Below are 11,656 nucleotides of genomic sequence, written 5' to 3'. Positions count from 1 at the left end.
AGTAGCTCAAAAGAGGGAACAAATCTTTACAGCAAGGATCATTCTCACTCCCTCCATACACAGAGTAGACAGGGATGGGCAACATGGACAATGGCTACCCTAAATGGGAGGGCTACAAAGACTTATCTTTGTAAGTGACTGGCTTACAAGCTTTCAGGAGTGAACCTAGATCCAGAGGGCGTGGAGGAAGGTAGAATCTCCACTGAGTAGTATCCAATCTGTCTAGCCGGGACTGATGAAAGGAAATGAGGATAGGTCTCTTGTGATACAATAGTGAATAACTGTTATCAGGACTGATTGTGAGGGTTGGAAATGAAAAGGTAGACATTGTGTAACAAAAGTAGGGGAGTGATTAACTTTGCAGTCTAGGAGTGGAGGTCTCTGGGACCATCAAGGGAGAAGAGTGGAGAGCGGGACCCTACCCAGAGAAGCAGCGATGCCAGAGATGGAGGCAAAGACAATGACGTGGAGAGATGGAGCAAATGGGGACTTTAGACCCAGAGAGGGAGAGGGCTGTGTGCTGATGACCGAGGGGCAAGCTTGTAGTGTATACCCTTTGCTTGGTTGATGATGCATGGAGGTGATTGTAACCATGGCAATGAAATGATATACAATATGATTACGATGAATGCAAAGTTAATGTTCTCCCATGTAAACTATCACATAATTCACAACAAAACATGAAAAAAAGAGAGCTCTTTAACATTGCCTAAACAGAGAGAGGTCTACCTGTGGACACCACTGAGGACAGGCTGTCCTGATTAGAAGAACTGTGCCCTGAACATTTTGTGATCCTGTATTGTAACTTACCAACTTCCCTAATAAACCCGACAACCGTGAGTACAGTGTCTGAGCCACTGCAATGAATTATCAAACCCAGTTGAATAGAGTGCTATGGGAGGAATGGTTGGTATCATTGTTTTTTGGAGATCCACAATCAATGCTCAGAGAAGCAGGAATCAAGAAGGCAAAGGATGCATTTATTACACTGGGCAAATATGGTGCAAAAGAATTATTTTAAGTGTTAACAAGACAAAGATGTCACAGATGTCCCTGTTACAGGTCATGCATGGTGTCTTCCATAGCATCAAATGCATGTGAAAGTTGGACAATGAATAAGGAAGACTGGAGAAGAACTGACACAGTTGAATTATGGTGTAGTGAAGAATATTTAAAGTACTGTGGACTCCTAGAAGAACAAACAAATCTGTCTTGGAAGAACTACAGTCAAAGACTCCACAGAAATAAGGATGGCAAATCTTTGTCTCATGTACTTTGGATATGTTATCAGAAGAGACAAGTCCCTGAAAAAGGACACTATGTTTGGAAAGCAAGAGGGCCATTGAAAAAGAGAAAGGCTTCCAAGGTGGTGAACTGACATAGTGGCTGCAACAACAGGCTCTAACATAATAATTGTGAAGATAGCACAAGACCAGGAAGTTCTATTGTGCATAGGGTCACTATAAGTTAGAACCAACTCAATAGTGCCTAACAACAATTAACAACCACAAAGTTTTGTTGTTGTTGTTGAGTGCTGTTGAGTTGGTTCTGGCTCACAGTGACCTTGTATAAGGTTTCCAAGGAGTTGTTGTTGTTATATGCCGTCGAGTCGGTTCCAACCCATAGCAACTCTGTGTAGGGTTTCCGAGGAGCAGCTGGTGAGCTTGAACTGCCAACCTTGCAGTTTAAACAACTTTGCAGTCTGGCGCATTAACCCACACAACCACACCAAGGAGTAGTTGGTGGGTTTTAACATTGTGGTTAGCAGTCAAGTGCTTATTCTACAGCATCACCCAAGAACAACGCACACATATATACAACATAATACACATATATACAATACAAAAGAAAGACATTACAGGGTGTTACAAAGATGAAAAGTATTCGGAACCCTCATATACAGCATCAAAAGAAGATGGAAGGACAGAGTCACTGTACAAAAAAGAAATGATCAATGCTTAACCATTTCAGGAGGCAGCTTATGATCAAGAGCCAAGGATACTGAAGGAAAAAGTCCAAAGTGCATTGAAGGTACTGGCAAAGAACACGGCTCCAAGAATTTATGGACTACAAAATGAAATCCATCAACAAACTGATGAAGTTCTAGAGGCATTCACTCATCTATGTCAAGAAATTTGGAAGACAATTACCTGGCCAAATGGTTGGAATAGATCTACATTTGTGCCCATTCTAAAAAAAGGTAACCCAAAGGAATGCAGAAATTATCAGACAATAACATTAATATCTCACACAAGTAAAATTTTGCTAACTGTGAACCAAGAACAACTGCAAACGTACATTGACAGAGAACTGCCAAAGGTTCAAGGTAGACTCAGAGAAGGACATGGAATGAAGGATATCATTGCAGCCGTCAGATGGAGCTTGACTAAAAGCAGAGAATACCAAAAAGATGTTCACCTGTGCTTTACTGACTATGCAAAGGCTTCCGATTATTTGAGTATTCTGGAACACTTGATTGTGATCATGAGGAACTTGTACATAGACCAATAGGCAGTTGTTCAAACAGAATAAGGGAACAGTGAATGGTTTGAAATTAGTAAAGGTGTGTGCCAGGGTTGTATTCTTTCACCATACTTATTCAATCTGTATGCTGAGCACATAATCCCAGAAGCTGGATTATATGAAGAAAACGTGGCATCAGGATTGGAGGGAGATTCATGAACAACTTGCGAGATGCTGATGATACAACCTTGCTTGCTGAAAGTGAAGAGGACTTAAACTACATATTGATGAATATCTAGGACCACAACCTTCGGTAAGGGTTGCACATCAATGTAAAGAACACAAAAATCCTCACCACTAGACCAATAAACAACATCCATGTAAGTGGAGAAGAGACTGATGTTGTGAAAGACTTCATTTTACTAGGCTCAACCACCAACGCTCATGAAAGCAGCAGTCAAGAAATTAAACTATATATTTCATTAGGCAAATCTGCTATACAAGATCTCATTAAAGTGTTGAAGGGCAAAGATGTCAGTTTGAGAGCTAAGGGTCACACAAGCCATATTTTCAATAATCTCGCATGCACTTAAAAGTTGGACAGTAAATAAGAAAGACCATAGAATTGATGCATTTGAGTTATGGTGTTGGAGAAAAATATTAAAAGTACCATGGACTGCCAAAAGAACAAACCAATCTGTATTGGAAGAATTCTTGTTGGAATGCTTCTTGGAAGCCAGGATGGCCAGACTTCAAGTCTCCTATTTCAGATATCATTGTCAGGAGGGACTAGTCCCTGGAGAAGGAGATCATGTTTGGTAAAGTGGAGTGAAGAAAAAGAAGACCCCAACTAGATGTATTGGCACAGTGGCAGCAGCAATGGGCTCAAATGCAATAGAGAGTTCCTGTGAAGTGCTGGTGTGGCACTGTACGGTAAGTACTGGACTGTTAACAAGGTTGGTATTTCAAACCCACCAGCCACTTCTCGGAAACCCTATACAGGGTTACTATAGGTCAGAAGTGACTGAATGGTTCTTAACAACAAGATAGTTCTTGAAATCCTTTGAGTAGGGGACGCATGGACGGGAACACCTCTACCTCATACCCGAAATTCCTATAAAAACTCCCCTCACCTTTTGTTTGGGGAGACGGATTTGGGACATTTTCTACCCCTTGTTACCCTGCATATCAATGCTCAATAAATACTTTCCTCTTTGCTCTGAGTCCTGTCTCTGAATGTCATCTCCATCAGTGGCAGATGATAACCATTTTAATTGTTAACAGTGGTGAGCTGGTTTAAGCTTTCGGCAGCTAACTAAATCAAAGTAAGTGGTTCAAATGCACAAATCACTCCACAGGAAAAAGCTGAGGTTCCCTGCTCCCAAAATGATTAACAAAGTTCAAAGCAATCAAACCAAAACCACTCCAGTTTTCAGGATTCCTGAGATGCAACCAGAAAACACACTAAAACTCTCAAATACCAGCCTTTTTGTTGTAGTTAAGTAGGTTCAAACTCACAGCGAACTTATGCACAACAGAATGAAACACTGTGCCAACCTCATAATAATCATTACACTTGAACCCAATGCTGCTGCCACTATGCCAACTCATTTCACTGGGAGTCTCCCTCTTTTTCACTGACTCTCCTCTATACCAAGCATGATGTCCTTCTCCAGAAACTGGTCCCTCCTGATAATACATCTGACATATGAGAGGTGTCCAATTATATATACATCTTTCAACACAGAATTGCTTGTTCTTCTGGCAATCTGTGGTACTTTCAATATTCTTCTCTAAAACCATAACTAAAATTCATCAATTCTTCTAAGGTCTTCCTTATTCACTGTTCAACTTTCACACGCAGGCTAATGAAAATATCATGAATTGGGTCAGGCACACCTTAGTCCTCAGACTAACATCTTTCCTCTTGAACATTTTAAAGAGGTCTTGTGCAACAGACTTGCCCAATGCATTATGTCATTTGATTTCTCAACTGCTGCTTTTATGAGTGTTGATGGTATATCCAAGTAAAATGAAATCTTTGACAACTTCAATCTTTTCTCCATTTATTTTGATGTTAATTATTGATCCAGTGGTGAGGATTTTTGTTTTGCTTGCATTGAGGTGCAACCCACACTGAAGCTTGTGTTCTTTGATCTTCATCAGTAAGTATTTTAAGTCCTCTTCACTTTCAGCAAGCAAAGTTGTATCATCAGCATATTGCAGGTTGTTAATGCAAGACCTCCAATCTGAAGCAGTGTTATTATAATCCAGCTTCTCGAATTATTTGCTCAACATACAGACTGAATACATAAGGTGAAAGAATACAACCCTGGCACAATCTTTTCCTGATTTTAAACCATCCAGTCGAAAGCCAATGCACAGGCAACAGAGCACAGATAAACATCTTTCTGGTATTCTCTGCTTTTGGCCAAGATCCATCTGTTGTCAACAACGATATCCCTCATTACAGGTCCTTTTTTGAACCTGGCTTGAACCTAGGGCAGTTCTCTGTCAAAGTATGTTTGCAGCTGTTTTTGTATTACCTTTAGTAAAATGTTAGTCGCATGGTATTATCCTATGATTTCTGCATTCCGTTGGGTCACCTCTCTTTGGAATGGGCACAGATACATATCTCTTCCAGTCAGTTTGCCAGGTAGTTGTCTTCCAAATTTCCTGATATAGATGAGTGAGTGCCGCCAGTGCTACATCGTTTGTTGAAAGATGTCAATTTGTGTTTCATCAATTCCTAGAGCCTGTTCTAATGCCTTCAGTGCACCGTTGACTTCTTCCTTCAGGACCACAGGCTCTTAATCATGTGCTCTCTTGAAATGGTTGAACATCGTCCATTTCTTTTTGGTAGAGTGACTCTGGATATTCCTTCCACCTCTTTTCTGCATCATTCAATATTTTGCCCATAGAAACCTTCAATAGTGCAAGTCAAGGCTTGAATTTTTTCTTGTTTCAGAGTCTCTCTGACATCCATTTTGGTCTTTTCCTTCTTTCTTGTCTTCTTACTTTCTTCCTTTATGATGTTCTTGATGTCATCACACAACTCTTCTAGTCTTTGGCCATTAGTGTGTAAAGCATCAAATATGTTCTTCAGATGATCTCTAAATTCAGGTAGGATATATTCAAGGTCAAATTTTGGTTCTTGTGGACTTGTTTTAATTTACTTCAGTTTCAGCCTGAAGTTGCATATGACACTTCTGTTTCAGTTGGCCCCTGGCCTTGTTCTGACTGATTATATGCAGCTTTTCCACTGTCTCTTCCCACAGATGTATTCTATTTGATTTCTGTGTATGACCTTTGGTGAGGTCTGGTGTGGCGCTGTGGGTTAATGTGCTGTACTGAAAAGTCATGTGAACCGCAGGTCAGCAGTTCAAGTCTACCAGCCGATCCTTGGAAACCCTAAGCTATGGGTCGGAACCGATTCGATGGCATTTAACAACAACAAAATGTGTATAATCATCTCTTATCTTGTTTTCAAAAGATATTTGCATTGAACAAATCACTGGTCTTGCAAATTTCTATCATACACTCTTTCAGCATAGTTTCTATCACCAAGACCACATTGTCCAACAACTGATCCTTCCTCTGTTTCCAAGTTTGCATACCGATCTCCAGTAATTATCAATAAATCTTGATAGCATGTTTGATCAACTTCAGACTGAAGAAATTGGTAGAAGTCTTCAATAACATCATCACTGGCTTTAGTTGTAGGTGCATAAATTTGAATAGTAGTGGTATTAACTGGTCTTTCTTGTGTGGTTAAGTATCGTGGAGTTGGTTCCGACTCATAGGCTTTCCAAGGAGAATATAGGGTTTCCAAGAAGCAGCTACTGAGTTCGAACCACCAACCTTTTGATTCAAAATGACCTTGTAGTCCAATGCTTTATCCCACAGTGCAACACCAGGACTCTGGTCTTGTAGGCATATGTATATTATCCTATTACAGACAGCGTTATACTTCAAGATAGATTGTAAAATTTGCTTTTAAATGATGAATGTGATTCTATTCCTCTATAATTTATCATTCCATCACAGTAAACCATGTAATTGTTAGATTCAAACTAGCCATTTCAGCTCACTAATGCCTAGGATCTCAATTTTTGTGTCCCATTTCATTTTTGACAACTTTCAATTCTCCTGGATTCATACTTCATGCATTCTATGTTCTGATGATAGATGAATGCCTACAGTTGTTTCACCGAGGAGTGGCTGGTGGGTCTGAACCACCAATATGGTGGCTAGAAGTCCAGTGCTTATCCTATAGTGCCACACACAGATGTTCGTGGAGGTGTGCCCTCAAGTCTGTTCCTACTCATAGCAACCCTGTACAGGGTTTCCAAGACTATAAATCTTCATGGGAGCAGAAAGCCTTTGTCTCCTGAGCAATGGCTGGTAGATTCAAACTTCTGATCTTTCAGTTTAGCATCACCATTGATAAACAGTGCCAATCTGGGTGCTAACGCTAACTCACACATTGTTTTGTTTTGTTTCTGGTATTAGAGGGCACACAGAATGACAAGAATCAGCATTTCTTCAGTTCCCTTCCAAGATTCTATCCATGCAAAAGTCAACAAGAGAGAATTTAATAAAGATTTAAATAAGGAGAGCAAGAGTAGAGTGCTGAAACACTCAACAAATTTAAGTTTACTCTTTGGTAGTTTTGCTTTCCAAAGTACCCTTTTGAATCATCTACCATGGAGAGATGACCAGATTTGCTCCAACCTCCTTCACATGTCACTGAGTTATGGGGTCCTCTCCTCCAACCAAAACACAAAGAGACCAAAAAAACAAAAACAAAACTCATTGCCATATAGTTGATTTGCATTGATAGTAACCCTACAGGATGACAGAGTAGGACTGCTCTATTGGACTTCAGAGACTATAAATATTTACAGGAGCATCCTCATCTTTCTCCTACCCAAGGAACAGCTGGTGAGTTTGAACCTCAGCCTTGCACTTAGCAGCACAATGCTTAAGCCACTATGCCACCAGGGTTCCTTTCTTCTCCCCCAGAGTACCTTAAAACTCTCTGGTATACTTAGAAGAGCAATTCAAGTCTAGTTCTCCTTCTAAAACTGTGAATACTTAAATTTATCACAAATTTCAGCAAAACAAAAGGTCCTTCATTTACATTATGCATTGAGTAGGTAATCTGATACCTTCCTTTTGCTACTTGAATATGCCCTGGGGCATGAGTGCACTTAACAAAATAAATAAATAAATAAATAAAAATTCACATATTATTCTCCTTAATATACATCAAGTAATTTAGTTATATTAGCTAAATATACAGAATTATTTTTGTGACAACTAACAAATAAATTGGTTTTTATAATTATATTTGATTTTTGCACCATAAATTCAAGTTTAGTAAATAACATAAAAGCTAACAAAAACACGTAGCTTTTAGACATTATTTTTAAAGTTTATTTAACAAATTTGTTTACAATAATACTGGTTGGGAACAGTTAGTCTGTGTTTAAGCAGCATACTTAGTAAGCCACACAGAAGGAAAGAGAAAAAATAATAAACCTTATTGTCTGTCTTATATATTTTTCCTATTGTAAAGGTTTCATATGGCCTAAAGGCAGCTACAACTAAAAAACCTGGTTTCCTGATTCAAAATTTATTTCTAAATCCTGGGAAATAAAAGTATAACAACTGGGCACTAAATTAAACTATAATAGCTAAATGCCCCAAGTTTATTATATGCTTCAATTAAAAAAATACATATAACTATGCCTGTTGTTAAATGTCATTACGTTGGTTTTGATTCATAGTGATCCTGTATTAGGGTTTCCAAGGAGTGGCTGTTGAGTTTGAATCATCCATTTGTGGTTGGGCATTCAGTGCTTATCCACTACAGGAATCCCTAACTATGCCTAGCAAGTAACTATCAAGGGCACATTTATAATCATTTTACATGTTTAGGCTGAGAATTCATCTATAATGAAATTTAGATACTACTCAGAAAGAGTAAGTCCTCAAGGATGTTGTTGTTAAGTGCTGTGGAGTTGGTTCTGACTCACAGCGACCCTGTGCAGGGTTTCCTAGGAGCAGCTGGTGAAGCTTGAACCATCAACCTTGTGGTTCAAAACCGACCTTGCAGTCCAGCTCTCATTAACCTGTCCCTTCCTTTAAATTTCACCCTTCATTCTGGGAAGTAAATTGGTCCTTACCTGACCAAATGACCAGGCTTCAAGCATAAGATGGAGATTCAAACCATAGACTTTCCATAAAATCACAGAACGTTGGCTTTAAAAGGGTTTATAAATACCTAGAAAAAAAAAATCTGAACTTCTCAACAGGGGTGGGTTTGCCTCTAGGGAACATTCGGCAATGCTTGGAAACATTTTTAGTTTTCACAACTGGAGGTGTAATCTAGTGAATAGAGGCCAGCGATGCTGCTAATCCACAATAAACAAGGTATCTCTCCACCATAAAATATTATCGAACCCAAAATATCAATAGTGCTGAGTGAGAAACTCATACTAATTAGATTCTTTAAAAACAGATACAGAAATTGAGGCCCTAAGTAGTTAAGACTAGGAGCTCTGGTAGCTACTAGTTACAAGTCAGACTGCTAACCTCAAGGTCAGCAGTTCTACACTACCAGCTATTCCACGAAAGAAAGACAGGTCTTCTGCTTCCGTGAAGATTTACAGCCTCAGAAATCCTATACAGGGTCACTATGAGTCAGAACCGACTCCATAGTACACCACCATCACACCACCAAGAAGTTAAGAATTTACAAAAGATTATGGTAAGATTAGTGACAGGACCAGAACTAAACTTTAGGTGCTTTGACTCCTAACCCACACTATTTTCTATACAGTTGGAGGATAAAGATAAAAGATGAGGCAGACTCTCTTTGCGGAAGACACGGTCGCAGCTGCAGGTTTCCTCATTCGGACGCTCCTGCTCCTGACTCACCGCTGTTCGCTCCTGCTCCTGACTCACCGCTGTTCGCTCTTGGAGAGGAACAAGTCGGGCAGGAAGCCCCAACGCCGCCATGGCTTTTAAGGATACCGGAAAGACACCCGTGGAACCAGAGGTGGCCATTCACCGGATTAGAATTACTCGAACCAGCCGCAACGTGAAGTCGCTGAAAAAATTGTGTGCTGACTTGATTAGAGGCGCTAAGGACAAGAACCTGAAAGTGAAGGGCCCGGTTAAGATGCACACCAAGACTCTTGAGAATCACAACAAGGAAGACTCCTTGTGGTGAAGGTTCTAAGACCTGGGACCGCTTCCAGATGAGAATCCACAAGCGACTCATTGATTTGCACAGTCCTTCTGAGATTGTTAAGCAAACCACTTCCATCAGTATTGAGCCTATAGTACAGGTTGAAGTCACCACTGCAGATGATTGAGTCAACTATTTTAATAAATTGAGTATCCATTAAAAAAAAAAAAAAAGATGAGGCAGACTCTTCTTGCTTGTAGCTTTTCTTGAGTAGCCAATCCACTCAGTATTTACACAATCTTTATCAGTAGAACTGAGCCAAGTTTAGAGAACACTTCTTTCCTGGGCCACCTTTCTCCTATAATTTAACTCCATTCAACATATGTTTTGAGAGTCTACTGCTAAAAAACAAGAAGAACCAACAGAACAGCGGGAATGGGACACCTTCGAAGATAAAAATTCCCCAGAAAAACACCAAGGATAATGCAATAATGAGATCACCTAAAAAGAACTCTACAGATAAAAACATTTTAGAAAAGTACTTGCTCTTAAATATTAGCCATCTTTCATTTTTTATTAACTGTACAGTAAAGGCTAAACAACTTTCCAGTAGGATACAACAGTCCTTTGTAGAAGAGAAAGCAACCTATGTCTCAAATATATTTTATTTTAGCAAGTATAAGTCTGTTTATTTTCCAATAAAATTGTGAATATTCCCAGACTTTGTCCTTGCATAATTCCCTCCTCTTCAGTGTGGGGTGACTTGCTTCTAAGTGAATACAGCAAATGTGTTTACATATACATACATGATTGGTGGTAGTGCTGATTGTGTGCCACCGAGTCGATTCTGACTCATAGCAACTCCATATAGAGTTTCAAAGGCTATAATTCTTTACAGGAGCATAAAAACCTCATCTTTCTCCTATTACAGGAGCATAAAAACCTCATCTTTCTCCTATTTTATAGAACATAGAAAGTGTGGTTTAGGAATCAGAGCACTGAAGTTTAGTTCTGGCACTGTCATTAATCTTCCCATGATCTTTTGTAAATTCTCAATTTCTTTATCTTGCAGTTAGCAATCCAGTTTGTAAGCCACTATACCGCTAGGACCCCTTATACATGATAACAGGTATGTAATTATATTAAGGAGTCCTGGTGTGGCACTGTGGGATAAAGCACTGGACTTTAAGGTCAGTTTGAACCACAAGGTCTGCGGTTCAAACTGATCAGCTGCTCCTTGGAAACCCTATACAGGGTCTCTATGAGTTAGAACTTAACAACAACAATTACATTACATATGGAGTCCTGGTATGATGCTGTAGGATAAGCACTGAATCACAAGTTGGTTTGAGTCAAAAGGTCATTTGTTTAAACTCATCAGCCACGCCTCAGAAGCCCTCTACAGGGTGTCTAGGAGTTGGGATCCACTCAACAGCACTTAACAACAAAATATGCTTGCTGGTGGTGGTGCAACTCTCATCTTGCTGCACTCTCTCTGTCAATGAAGAAGCAAACTGCCATATTACGAACAGTCCTTTAAAGAAGGTCAAGTGCGAAATAACTTAGGCCCTTTGACCCACAACCTGCATAGAACTAAATGCTACCAACACACACATGGCCTTAGAAATAGATTCTTAACTTGATGTTAGACTACATTCCTGGCCAACACATGATTTCAGCTTTCAGGTAAAACACTGAAGCAGAGCCAAACAGTCATGCCAGGACCCCTAACACAGAAACTTGAAGTGATAAATGCATGTTATCTGAAACTGCTAAATCTGTGGGAATTCCTCAGTAAATAAGCACTGGTGTTCTTCAAAAACACATTAGGAGGGTATTTTTAAAATGCAAATTGGATCATGTAATTCAGACTTAAAATTTCTTAATGATCTCAAACTATCTGAAAAATAAAGCCCAAACACCTTGTTGTTGTTGTGAAGTGCCATCGAGTCGGTTTCGATCCATAGCAACCCTGTATAAGGCAAACACCTTAGT

General features: G+C 39.6%; 1 protein-coding gene and 1 pseudogene across 2 annotated transcripts in view; one reads left to right on the top strand and one right to left on the bottom strand.

Moving 5' to 3' along the window:
- CENPP (centromere protein P) overlaps nt 1–11,656 on the bottom strand; it is a 422,858-nt gene that overhangs the window by 286,651 nt on the left and 124,551 nt on the right. Inside the window, exon 7 of the mRNA XM_006876774.1 lies at nt 6,378–6,412. Within this exon, the coding sequence (XP_006876836.1) occupies nt 6,378–6,412 (35 nt within the window). The remainder of the gene's footprint in view (nt 1–6,377; nt 6,413–11,656) is intronic.
- LOC102815324 lies at nt 9,422–9,848 on the top strand (annotated as a pseudogene). The gene has a single exon (XR_438805.1). The product of XR_438805.1 is annotated as a 40S ribosomal protein S20-like (transcript).

The sequence above is a fragment of the Chrysochloris asiatica genome, unplaced genomic scaffold, assembly GCF_000296735.1.
Source record: "Chrysochloris asiatica unplaced genomic scaffold, ChrAsi1.0 scaffold00412, whole genome shotgun sequence".
NCBI lineage: Eukaryota > Metazoa > Chordata > Mammalia > Afrosoricida > Chrysochloridae > Chrysochloris > Chrysochloris asiatica.
This window is presented reverse-complemented; position numbering and strand designations above follow the sequence as displayed.